This window comes from Pocillopora damicornis, chromosome 5, assembly GCF_964200805.1.
Source record: "Pocillopora damicornis chromosome 5, jaPocDami1.2, whole genome shotgun sequence".
Taxonomy (NCBI): domain Eukaryota; kingdom Metazoa; phylum Cnidaria; class Anthozoa; order Scleractinia; family Pocilloporidae; genus Pocillopora; species Pocillopora damicornis.
Genome location: NC_142674.1, coordinates 25,079,485 through 25,092,441, shown reverse-complemented (window position 1 = coordinate 25,092,441; position 12,957 = coordinate 25,079,485). Strand labels below are relative to the sequence as shown.

Here is a 12,957-nt window from a genome sequence, read left to right as displayed (position 1 = left end):
AACTTACGATTTCTACGTTACCTATTTACAGTGGCTATAAAACATTCATATATATTTGTGATAGGAAAGTCCCTTTTTCGGGCCTCGACAGTCTCATAAATGAACAGGGATTTTCCGGGAACAGCTGGCTTCACAGGTTACTCTACCGAAGACAACAGCCGTTCTCTCATGATCGCCAAATTCCTATGCCCGATGTCGGCCATAAGCGGGAACTTCGAGAGTGGCGACGAAGACGTGTCTTTGTTATCGGGATTTCGGTAAGTAGACGTTCAGAGATTAATTCTTCGTCAGTAAAATCAGTATCATCGTATTTTCTCTGTGTGATATGACTTGCTAATGCCGATAATTAACCACAAAAGCGCGAATCTTCACCAGTTAAAATCTTAGAACCTTCATCATGTCGTTGTGAGCCTTGTCTCAGGGTTTTTACATGTGAAAATCAAAGTGTGCTGTTGACTTGTAGAAGATATGCTGCGTTAATTTTTAAAGCGATATGTTTAAATTATTCAACAAAGTTTTCCAGAAGAATGGTGATTCGATAATGCATTAACCAAAACATGAAAAAAAAATTGCAGTTTATTTAACATACTACGGTATGGTTAGAACATGAACTCACATTCGAAGTAATGATAACGCGTGTTTTAATATGATGCGCCGTGACGTGAAACTGCGACATTTTATCGCCGAGCTATAGAGGAAGAGTTGTGTGTCCAACCGATAAAGAATAGTAAACGCAGAAGACAGCTTTTAGATTTGTATGACAACAATAATTTGCGGCATCGTGAACTGGATGCACCATGGTGTTTTGTTGAGTAACACGTGATTTTTGTGATGAGTTGAACTCTGTTTTAAAAGGTGCCGGCGTTGTGACCGATCATATCTGGTTTCATGCAAAATTTGTCTCTTGGTGTACGTATCTGAGAATAATTATGAACATGGTTTTGCGCATAGGAGTATGGGAAAAATTCATTTGTACTTCGCTTTTGTAAGTAGATGATGTTTTACGAAAAGAGCTGAGAGCTCTTAGCCGGCTTTGAAGATTTTCGGATAGATAAACCAGGGAAAATAAGCTAGCGAATCTTTTCATTTACTTATACTCTGATAGACTGGTTCGGCATCCCGCCGGAATGGACTATATATGATCAAAATGATAGCTGGTAGGTACCAGGGATGCCATTGGGGTAACATGTCATCTCCCTCCCCACCTCCTCACTCACAAATCCGTATAACGATACGATGATTTGAATTTCACTGATAACACTTCCAAATCTACTCTTTTGCCTGTTAATTGGAAAATGGAAAACTAATCTTGGCATGCCAAATGAATTATTTCTACGAGAGGAACAGAGTTCGCAGAAGGCTGATACGGCTAGAAATAGATCTGTCTTTTTGAAAGAAAGGAGAACGAGCTAGCAATGCTGAGTATCCAGTCTTCTGAAGTGGAGAATTGCGTTCATATTTCAGAAAGCCTGCAGTGATTCTTTTAGGTGTTTTAAAACAATTCTGTTAGAAAATTTCATCTTCTTAATAATTTTAATCTCTGCGCATATTTGTTTAAGTTACATCTTGTTTAGTTCCATCATTTTCTCTTTATGGAACTATGAGGTGATGAAAATATCTGTATTGTAATAATCATACAGTTGCTACAAAGTGCTCGTCAAATTTTCAACCGGAAGTGAAGCCTCAAAGTGAGCCTGCGACACAAATACCAGTTGTCAGCGGATATTGTCATCGCCACATCGGAACTCGGTCGACCATATTGTGACTTCGTGATATAGACGACAAAAATTATCAGGATACTGTTTGTTTTTTCTCGACCTTTCCCGCTTTTAACGAGATCAAATCCTTTTATCACTGATTTATGATGGGTGGATAGTCGAATTTTATCCCAAACATGAGCGAAGCGGCCAAAGAGCGTGTTATAGCGCTCGGAACTCAGTTCAACACGATGGAGCATTCTGCTTCAGAAGATCCAACTCTTGTGACTTTTGAAACGGGTAGTCCGAAAAAATCCTTTTGGAAAAGAAACACGAGTAAATTACCAGGAAGGTAACGTTATTTTCCGTCGATTAAGTGCCATGTTTGAAGCCCTTTTATTGATTTAATGTACTTTCTAAACAGTATAAAACCTGCACATGGGACTCAAGACTTGTTGTCTTCGAGCGTTTTGCCAAGTGCCAACCAGACTTCCAGGTACGTTTAGTCTATAACGTCTGCTCATGATGGCGTGATAAAGTTAGTTATCAAAGAAGTTGCGTGTGTATACTTCCTTCTAGCACTCTGTAGAGTTGTTGAATACCAAACTTTCATCCGCTCTGAGATCCTAGGGAAAGTTGAACGACTGTGTTTACATTAAATTAAAATCTTGTTGAAAAGTTGTGTCGGTTAGTCTTTTGAAATGATCACGATGTTTTCTTTCTCCTATTTTGCCAAGAGTGTGGTTATTTTTTTAAAGCGGCCGAGTCAATTAATGAATCTAACAGGCGATCTTCGTTCAGTGGTGGTTCATTCTAATTTTTGAATATATAATTTGCTTACCACTGCACTAATTGCGGAACATTTTTAATAAACTTATTCAAGAATTCCTTGGTTTAATTTCACTTTATCTTTTGTACAATAACGTATCAAATTTCTTTCATTACGGAACAGAAAATAACGCATTTGAATCCAAATAGTCCCTAGTATTGATTTTAGAATTTGATCTATCGCGAGATTATCCAGGAAGCCTTTATGTTATTTTGATAATCATCGTTATTTGAGATCATTGAAAAGAGGATTGGTTTAAAAAGGAAAGATTAATCGGACTTACAAAGGTGTCCTACTGCGTATGACAAAGGATTTTCATAAATAACTCGTATTAAAGAGATCAGACTTAAATCTATATTGGTTTAGGCACTTCAATACGTATTCGTGTAATTAAATAACAATATATGAATACGCCAGCAAACAATGTTTAAATTTATCGAATGCTTATTGGGCAGAAAGTTTATGCTCTTAATGATAATAGGTAGATTAAATCTGGTGGTCATTAAAAGTGTAGTAATTTCTAAGTTAAATTAAGGATTGAGAATCTCTACATAACCTTAGGATTATTACAACAATTTAATTCCTTGGCTTACCAGAACTCGGCTAAGCTTTTCATGCAACTTAGCAAAATTTTATCAAAAGGTTTGCCAAATATCTATGGTTAAAACACTCAGTTTTATGAGTGATGTCAGGCACTTGGTACATCAAGCTTTTTCTTAACATAATATTTTTGCTGTGAATATCTAAGAACCATTTCTTCTTTTTGTCTCCCAACATTTTATTTTCATATAGCATTTGATGATGAATCAAGCAGTGTTGTATAAAATATGGTTTCTTTCCTTCTCATCATGCTAGTAGAATGAAGGCTACTCTCTCACAAATATTTTGTTGTGTTTTTCTGGAAGTCTCTTAGTGCACATTTATATACCAAAGGGAAGATAGGAACCCTGAAATTATATAATTATGCACAAGGAATGATCATAATGGAGCAAGAACTCAGGCCTTTTTAAATAGTAGCACAGGGAACCTAAGGAATCAGTTGTTAGGCCACAGGGTAATCATAATCATTACAAATTCATCAAATATTATTGGTGCATATTGCAGCTTCACTTTTCGCTAATCATTCTGTGCAGTTGTCTGTACAGTTGTAATCAGACAGTGTAATTGGACAATTGAAGCATCCACTCAGCTAATCCACCAATCACAGAAATGATCAAAATAATCGTAGCAACAACCACTTAGCCAAAAAAAAACTGGGAAATTTCCAAAATAAAGGTCATGGAATTATTAACAAAAGACATTGTCTCCACTGCAGTTATTTGCTCTAGGTATATTTGTTTTTTCAGAAATTGAAGTGGTTATGATTAATTGGTAACACAACTTTTTGTCATCCAATTCTGTCAGTAATTATAATTGTGATTAACAAATTGGACTGCTGCTTTGCAGTCATCCAATTTTGTTAATCACTCGTACGGTTACAGACCGACTTGGACTCCACTTGGTCCTATTACTATTATAAATAATTGAACATGTTTTATTTTCAGCATTCATGGCAAAGCCAAACCAAAACCCTTGAGTTTCCAGGAGTTTAACACCAAGATGAGTGATGCATGGGGTGAAGATGATGACGATGTGATCCGTGTGGACCCAGAAGAAAAGAAGTACTCCAAACCTGATTCTCGAGTGCGCACAATCAGTGGAGGTGAGGTCAGAGCCAGTATTCCAACTAATGTGACTTCCAAAGAAACCAAGAAACTTCCAGAACAGTTGGTCAAGAAAGATGAGCACAAGACATCTCGTCCTTCTCCTTTGAGCTTACTAAGTAAGTGTTAGAAGTGATTACAATGTAACTTCTCCCTATTTTTTTTTCTATTTTATTCTATTTTTTTATTCTATTATTTTTTTCTATTTTATTCTAATTATCTGCATTGTACAAGTATTTTTGTGTTATCTGAACATTGTTGATATTTCTAAATATTTTTAAATTTTAATGCATAGTTTATCTGCTATATTGTTACTTATTAGGATACTGTACATAGTTTTTTATTAATTTTGTAATAGTAGGTGTCCCCAATTAGCTCTATGAGCTAAATACATTGACACGGTAATAAAGATTTTATTATTATTATTATTATTATTATTATTATTATTATTATTATGATATCCATACATTATCAAGCAAACTGGTGTCAAGAATACTTAAACTGATCACTGAGAAGTTATCATCTTGATGTACAGTTGTAACTCCAAATTCTCAATCCTGATTTACATGGAAATATGTCACTGCTAAAGGGGAGAATTAACAATCAGATTTTGGGCATTAACAGGTTTCTTAGTAACACTGCCTCTTTAAAGACGGTCTACGTTCAATGGTTCATTACCAATTAGCCCTCGTAGATTAGAGCTGATGATAACATCATTTTAAATGGTACCAAAAGTTAGTGATGTTAGGGGTGTATTACTGAAGCTTGCAATTTTTCTTTTTTGGTGACAAACACAGTTTTGATATTGGTGTTTAACCCTTTAACCCCAAAGAATGACTGGCATCTAATTTCTCCATACAGTATCAGCCCTGAATCAAACATTAAGGTCATGAGAACAAGGGAAATGATCAACAACTAAAGAACTGTTGATTGTTCAACAAATTCTCCTTTTCAGACCCCTAAGAAATGTTTAGAGAACAGTATGGAGAATATGCATACTGATGTTTGGGTGTAAAGGGTTTTAAAGGAATCTGAGACTGGTAGTCACTTTAAACAATAAACACTACACCAGACTGTGATGTTTGATTTTATAAGTGTTTTCATCTGAGTGAAATGCAGTCATTGCCGATATTTATCAGGAACAATGATTTGCAATTCCAGAGTTCTGGAAATTTTATCTTTCAATCATTATTATTTAATAAGTTTTAAGGTTACTTGATATTCACCTCTGGAGAAAAATTATGATCCATTACGAGCCACAATGTTGGCTTTCTTTTCTTTTTTCTTCAGCGCGGCACAAGAATCAGTCATCATCTTCAAAGTCTGCTGCCCACTCCCCATCCCCTCCTCCTGTCAATCTACAGTCTCCCAAGCCCCCCTCCCCCATTAGAGCTGTTAAACTGGAATTTCAAGATCAAGAAATACACAAGCTGGAAAAATTTGGAAAGTTGTTGGCAGGTCCTAACACTGACTTAGGTAAGCATGCTTTTATTTGCAAGGTAATAGTGGCACTGTAGAAAATGTATAAGGAAACAGTATGGGGATAATGCATACTGATGTTGGAGTGTTAATGGTTAAACTATACTAAGAATTTACCATATACTTAATCTGCAGATGCAATAAGGAAACTAAGTTGGTCAGGAATTCCAGTCACAGTCCGCCCAACGACATGGCAGTTGCTCTGTGTAAGTCTGTTTATTTTACATGTTTGTGATCGTCTAGCAAGCTAGGGGGTCCTGAGGTGCCCTCAACGTCCCCTCCCTTCCCCTTTGTAAGCCTTTTTTTTCTGTCACATGAGCCCATTGAACCCGAAGAGTGACAAGCATCTAATTTCTCCTTACATTATCACCCTCAATTCACACATTAAGGTTACAAGAAGGAAGAAAGTGATCACCCACTAATGAAGCTCGATGTTTATAAACAAATTCTCCTTGTCAGCTCCTTAGGAAATGTATACAGAACAGTATGGAGAATATGCATACTGATGTTAGGGTGTAAAGGTTTAAGTAAAACATGACATAGAGATCGACATGATAATCTAGTGAGTACCCTCTGGCTACGCCCTTGTTCGTCATTGAACTTTGTCTGCTTGTTAATTCGGTAGGGTTTGTTAACAAGTGATTACTGTGTAAGTAGGATACCCCTTAACTTTTGAAATCTGATTGTTAATTCTCTCCTCTAGCTGCTACACATTTCCTTGTAAATTAGTTACAAGAATTTGGTGTTAGATCAAGATAACAACTTCTACCTGATAAGTCTGAGTGTTCTTATTACCAGTTTGCTGGATAAAGTGTGGATATTTTAAGGTGAAGTAACATGTTAATCAATTCTGGGTAAACAATTGTTCTACGTTACTAGGGATACTTGCCTGCAAATATTGACAGAAGACAAGCGACGTTGGATCGAAAGCGAGAAGAGTATCACAATTTTGTCAAGCAGTATTATCCAACGAGATACGAGGATACATATCATGACACATTTAGACAGGTAACTATTTATGCACTTGTAGTTGAGTGAGTTTTAGGTGAGGGAGTCTGGGTCAAGTCGCGTAAAATATGCCTCAGCAATTTTGTATAGGAGCAGTGTACGCAGTGAGGTCTGTCATCGCAACTTTTGTAGTGTTTTTAGGAAACCAATTTTCTTTTATTTCTGTCGGTAATTTTTAATTGAATACGAAGAACAAGCCTTCAATTTACTAATATCAAATATTTCAACAGATACACATTGATATTCCAAGAACGAATCCTCTGATTCCTCTTTTTCAACAACCCTTGGTGCAAGAGGTTAGTGGAATCCCTTTTACAGCATCACAGTGTTTAGAAATATGGAACATCGAGTTGTACTACACGACTATGGGCCGGTTATTTCAACAAAGATTAGCCGTAGTTTGATAAAACCGCGTTCTAAGCCTCTTCAATGTAGCCGAACCTATCAAATCGATCCTTTTGAAGAGAATCCCAGAAACTCACTTCTTGGGTAAAACCGCGGTTGGGGTTGAGCTCGTGTAAATAACCGGTTCTTTGAGTCTTAACGTAGAAGTTTTCCTTTCTCGTAGATTTTTGAGAGGATTTTGTACATCTGGGCTATCCGTCACCCAGCCAGTGGTTATGTTCAGGGAATTAACGATCTGGTGACACCTTTCTTTGTGGTGTTTTTATCTGCATATGTTGGTAAGTGAATTGTCATCAGCAATTTTCTCCTTAAACCTTCGAGTTAATTTAGAAAAGTTGATGGTATCCAGTTATTGTGAAGTTTAATTCATGCAGTTTGCTCAAGCCCAATTTATGACTCCCCCAATGACCTGAAGGAGAGCTTTGGGAGAGTAGCGTAGGCTCATGTTTCCGAACAGCGGCTGGATATCACGCCTAGTGCGCACAATCCGCACACTCATTGGTCAAACGTAGGGCATGCGCAAATGGATCAATGTTGGCCAGCCGCGCGCAAAGTTCCCGCGCAAAGTTTTAAGGATAACATAAGAAATCAGTGGCTGTATCTTAACCGAGATGCCCTCCTACAGCTCTTTTAAAAATCTTACCGACGCCCTTGGAAATGATTCCGTCTCTATATCCTCCTTTTTTTAAATTTTTCTTGAAGATGGTGACCTGGAGAACCACGATGTCAGCGGTCTTTCACAGGACACTTTAGACACAATAGAAGCAGATAGCTTTTGGTGCATGAGCAAGTTGCTCGATGGAATACAGGTGAATCTAATATTGTACATTCTAGAAAAGTCATTCACACTTAAGGAGGCTCTAGAGATTTCACCGAAGCAAATTGAAGAAAATCAAAGGCAGAGCCAAATCATCACAGGCGAGCGCCTCCCTCTGTGGAGCCACAAATTTCTAAAAAAAATTCTAAAAAACTAACGCTGGCGCACGCTTTAACATTACGCAAAAACCCTATAGAGCCTCCTTAAACGTATGTATTTCATCCTTTTTCGCAGTTCCTTTTCTTGTCTTGTTCTTCGCGTTTTTGCGAGATACTGGGCTCCGTGAGACGATCCGTAGTAATTTACTGTCTTTCGTAAATTTTTTTGTCCTTGACTAACGGGCAAAAGCTCATGGAGAGTGCCAATTTCACTACATAATGGTTCTCTTTTCACAGGACAATTACACATTTGCACAGCCTGGAATACAAATGAAAGTCAACGCGCTTAAAGAACTCATTCAAAGAATCGATGGTAAGAAAAACGATTTTTTCCATCGAAAGGGCCGCCGTTGTGCTAGATTCTTATGAGATATGAAGCCAGTATTCCGAAGGTTTACGGAGACGCGGTGGATCGTGGGTAGAATACTCAGGATTCGAGACCTGGCAGTCTCGCTGTGTTGTTTTCTCGAATTCATGGCCCATTTTGCCAGTAAGCTACAAAACTACAGAATAAGAGAAGGTTCAGTCTGCGCTGGAGCCAAGCGGCTCACAGGGAGCCAAAACCTATCCCGTTGTTTGTAGCATGAACCGACTAAGAGAATTGCTATCTCCCAGGATAAGATGCGAGTTCATCACAGTTTACGCTCAGCATTAGTTCAAGTTTCCCTGACGTTTCGCTGGAACTCATTTGACCCTTTTCCTCCCAAGATCTCATTAGTAATTCCTCTGACTGTCTGCCATACAACCCTTATAATATTACTAGGAGAATTTGGTATTGGATCAACTAATAATCTCCTAATTGGTATATTTCTTTATTCTCATCAATTGCCTGCTTGATACTGTATTGATATTGTGAGGAGAAATTCTGTCTTGGTCACTCATGGGAGTTTTAAGGGTTAAACTGGTTTGTAGAGAGGTGACTCTTTCTAGGGACTTTTTCTATGCTCTCTAATTCACTTACGAAAGATGTTCTTCCCATTTTTATTACTTACCAGAACCTTTGAATCATCACTTGGAGAGAAATAATGTGGAATATTTACAGTTTGCCTTCCGTTGGATGAATAATCTTCTAATGCGTGAGATGCCTTTAAGATGTACAATACGACTTTGGGATACTTACCTGGTATGTATCTGCAAGGAAAATTTCCCTAATGTTACTCATGCAATCCAAAAACCAAAGCCGAAGTAATTTCAACGGCTAATCAGAGTAGAGGAAAATACTTTCAAGGGCCAATGAGAACTCAAAATGATAAACAGCCTAAAGCGCGGGGAAACACCGGCGACCAAGTCGTGATCGGATGTTTATTTTTCATCTGATTGGTTGAGAGTGGCGCGAGTTTCTGGTAATTTTGCATCTGATTGGTTGAGAGTGGCGCGAGTTTCTGTTAATTTTACATCTGATTGGTTGAGAGTGGCGCGAGTTTCTGTTAATTTTACATCTGATTGGTTGGCATTAGCACGAGTTTCTGGACTTATCACAGAACAAAGTAAAGTGTATTGAAAATTGCCGTGATAATTTTGTATGCAAATGTTCATCTCACAGAAACTGAAGACCATAGTCGTGAAGCGATTAAGGTCGTCAAATTGGTGACTTGAGCAGCAGAGTTTTTCGCTTTTTGTTTTTTTTTTACTTGTTTTTTCTACTCATCGGGGCGACCGAAGAGTGGCAACTTTGAGCACTGCTTTTCGATGTAGTAATTATTGCTTGGCAACTTCAAGACCTCTTAACCTAAAAGTGACAAGGTTCTATTTTCTCTTTACAATCTCTCCCTTGAATCAGATGTTTAAGTCCCGAGAATAAAGGAAATGATCAGCAATTAACAAAGCTCTTGATGGTTTTACAAATTCTCCTGGTTAGAACCTAGGAAATGTATAAAGAACTGTATGGAGAATATGCATACTGATGTTAGGGTGTAAAGGGTTAAAAGATTGATGCAATTTCTTTTGTTCGTCTTCCCATTAGGCTGTAGAAAATGGATTTGCCTCATTTCATCTGTACGTCTGCGCAGCATTCTTAAAACAGTTTTCAAAAGATATTGTTGAAGAAACTGACTTTCAGGTTTGTGGATAGCTTGTTTCTAGCTTGACAAACATGACTGATATCCTTCGCGATAGTGAAGTGCTTCTATATTCAAGGCGCTCAACGCAAAGAAATACTGGTCAGAAGGGTTATGTAAGAGAGAAGAGCTCGCCACGCCCGACTCCCCCCCCCCTCCCTTTTTTGGTCTCTGCTTTAGTTGTGACCTTTTTACGTTGTAGCGTACATTCAACGAATGGTGAGAACTCGCACAGTTTTCGTATAAAATTTATAGATTCACCTCTCCCCCCCACCCCCACCCCCCCCCCGTAAACACTAAGTAAATATTAGAACAAAGTTTTCCCGCTGCCTTTGAGTGAAAGCTTTTATATCGACGCTTTCATTTTCAAGGGACTTCCATATATGTTTGGTTTGTATTTTAAGATCTTCTTAGATCTAAAAGTTTCACCGCAATTCAACGACTCTTTTCTCATTGGGTATTATTTGATCTTCAAAACTCTCCGTGAACGCGGTATTTTCTTCCATTCTGCAGGGTTTAATGCTTTTACTACAGAATCTACCAACAACGAACTGGGACGATCAACAAATAAGCCTCCTTTTGGCGGAAGCTTACAGATTAGAGTACATGTTTGCGGACGCCCCAAAACATCTACAGCATCTCTCGTGAGACGAATGAATCAATACAATAGTTTGGCCGTGTAAATACAGGGTACATACTTAGGTAGAACGCAGGATGCAGTCACAAAATGGCGGTGAAGTGATAAGAACCGCCCAGCAGTCTCCAAGACTTCTTTACACTAAAAGATTTTAAAACCGCCATCTGGGTTTTTTTGCAAGAATGACATTGAGACACTGTAAAGTTTAACTGGATATAGAAGTGACTTGCTCGAAATTTTGTTCTCTGAAAGCCTCGAGAAACCAAATCAGTGATCTCGATGGTTTCTTTAATTTTTCCTTATCGTCCATAGCTCTTAATCTAAAGACCTAGTGACTTTCAGAGCAGCCCGGTGATATTTTTGCTATTCTCTCACGTTCCCGTGCATTAGCTCCCCTTGCCACGATTGTAGAATGCGAAAGACGTGTTCTTTTAAATAAGAAAGTAGGGCCAATTTACATAGAGATGAAAAAATGGTATATTTCCTTCTTTGTAACTTTGCTGGTAGGTATGATGTCCTGCAAAATTTCCTTCTCGCCGCAGTAATCCGTCTTTTGATAATTACCATATGGCTTAAAAAAATTATGTTTTCAACTCGATGAATTTCCTATAGTTGCAGTCCCACGCATACCCATAACTGCCGTCATGAGGCTATAATTATATTTTTGTACAGTCTGAGTAAGCGCGTTGTACACGATTTTCGTGCCTGCCTGACCGATCGGTATAAATCGTTGATCGAGCATCACTCGTGAAATTGATAATAATCGATAGTTTAGTAAGATCCAGTTGATGAAAAGTCGGAGGCACAATTTCCATGGTCAATTCGATTGCCATCGTTTGTCTTCGGTTACCATCAACTGCTACCGATTGCCATCAATTATCTCCGACTGCCATCGTTTGTCGTCGGAGATCTTTGATCACCATCGTTTGTCTTCGGTGGCCGTCGGCTATTTTCGATTGTCGTGGAACCTCTCCGATCGATATCCGTTGTCTTCGGTTATCTTCGTTTGCATTCTATTGTCTTGGACTATCTTCAATTCTTATTGCTTACTTTCGATTGACCTTGATTAATTAACAACTTTTTGGATCCGACGCTTGATTTAAGCTGGGAATCCTGTGCCTCCAAGTGTGGTGACCTTTCTCCCCCTTCGGGTACATTTCCGACGCCGTCTTAAACCGTTGCATATTCGAAGCAGGTTTCCAAGAGAGAGAGGGAAATCCCTCAGGGTGGCATAGGTGTATTAGCTAAGTTTCGAAGAGAAAACAGATAGAACACTGAGTTTCATGGCTAAGCGACGTATGTGGTGATTGCCCTCTGAACGAGCCGAGTTTGTACGAAGATGATCACCCCATTAGGTTTTTTCGGAATATGCTTTCAAGTGAAGTTTCATTTGAATCTCTCAACAATATCTATAAAATGTACAGAAAATCACTTATCCGTCTTTGCATGCCCGACACCTGTCAACTTGTCTCTTACCTTAACTGGTAGGGATATTATCAACATTCGACGATAAAATTCGCATCCAATTGCAGCCCTTTAAAATCCTCTTTATATTCGATTAAATCGAAGTAAATAGATAATCTTTAAAATCTAGAAATGTTCTTTCACATTTGTTCATCAATTTCGTTGATCAATTTTGTTGATTAGCCTCGACCAATATCGATTTTGATCGATTATGGATTTAATCGGCCGGTCAGGCTCGGATTTTCCAGTGGTTAGTGGTATCGTTTGTGAAGTTTCCTCGTATTTTATTTGAGGCAAGCTGGTATCCCTTGTGGCTAAGAACAAGTTGAATATTTTTATTTAAATGGCTTTAACCGTAAAAGGTACTTAGATTGGAAATTGTTTAAGATTGACAAAAGGAAATTTTGTCGATGTTCGGCAACAATAAAATATTTTGTGTAGTGTGATCGTCCGGGTGAGTGTCAACAATAATAATAATTGCAGACAGCTCCACCCAGCGTGGAGGTCTTTGATGCGACACATCCCCGCCAAGAATGATAATTACGAGAGGATTTGAGAGAACTGGTGAGAAGTGCATTCGAGCACGTTCTTTCTCCACAATTGGAGCAATAGGTTTGGAATGAGCTTAATAACTCAACAATAAAATATGTTACAGTTTGGAAACAGTAGTTATCAAGAGAAATTTAATGCTTTTAGTTATTGA

General features: G+C 38.2%; 1 protein-coding gene across 3 annotated transcripts; it reads left to right on the top strand.

Moving 5' to 3' along the window:
- Nucleotides 1–12,700, top strand: LOC113664381 (TBC1 domain family member 22B). 3 transcript variants are annotated; one of them, XM_089206927.1, is made up of 13 exons: nucleotides 2–257; nucleotides 2,122–2,193; nucleotides 4,071–4,348; nucleotides 5,520–5,705; nucleotides 5,844–5,914; nucleotides 6,588–6,716; nucleotides 6,947–7,012; nucleotides 7,285–7,399; nucleotides 7,824–7,930; nucleotides 8,334–8,409; nucleotides 9,092–9,219; nucleotides 10,060–10,155; nucleotides 10,667–12,700. In XM_089206927.1, the coding sequence occupies exons 1-13, from the start codon at nucleotides 100–102 to the stop codon at nucleotides 10,799–10,801; spliced, it is 1,617 nt and encodes a 538-aa protein (XP_089063053.1). In that variant the 5' UTR covers nucleotides 2–99; the 3' UTR covers nucleotides 10,802–12,700. The 3 variants fall into 3 exon arrangements, with proteins under 3 accessions (XP_089063055.1, XP_089063053.1, XP_089063054.1); XM_089206928.1 differs by lacking the exon at nucleotides 2–257 and adding an exon at nucleotides 1,214–2,049; XM_089206929.1 differs by lacking the exon at nucleotides 2,122–2,193 and having other exon boundaries at nucleotides 1–257.
- The last annotated feature ends 257 nt before the right edge of the window (nucleotides 12,701–12,957 follow it).

Coding starts and splice junctions, on each gene's coding strand:
- LOC113664381 (XM_089206927.1), top strand. CDS start 100: ATGAACAGGGATTTTCCGGGAACAGCTGGCTTCACAGGTTACTCTACC. Junction 4,349..5,519: donor TTCTCCTTTGAGCTTACTAA/GTAAGTGTTAGA, acceptor TTTTTTCTTCAG/CGCGGCACAAGAATCAGTCA. Junction 7,400..7,823: donor GTTTTTATCTGCATATGTTG/GTAAGTGAATTG, acceptor TTTTTCTTGAAG/ATGGTGACCTGGAGAACCAC.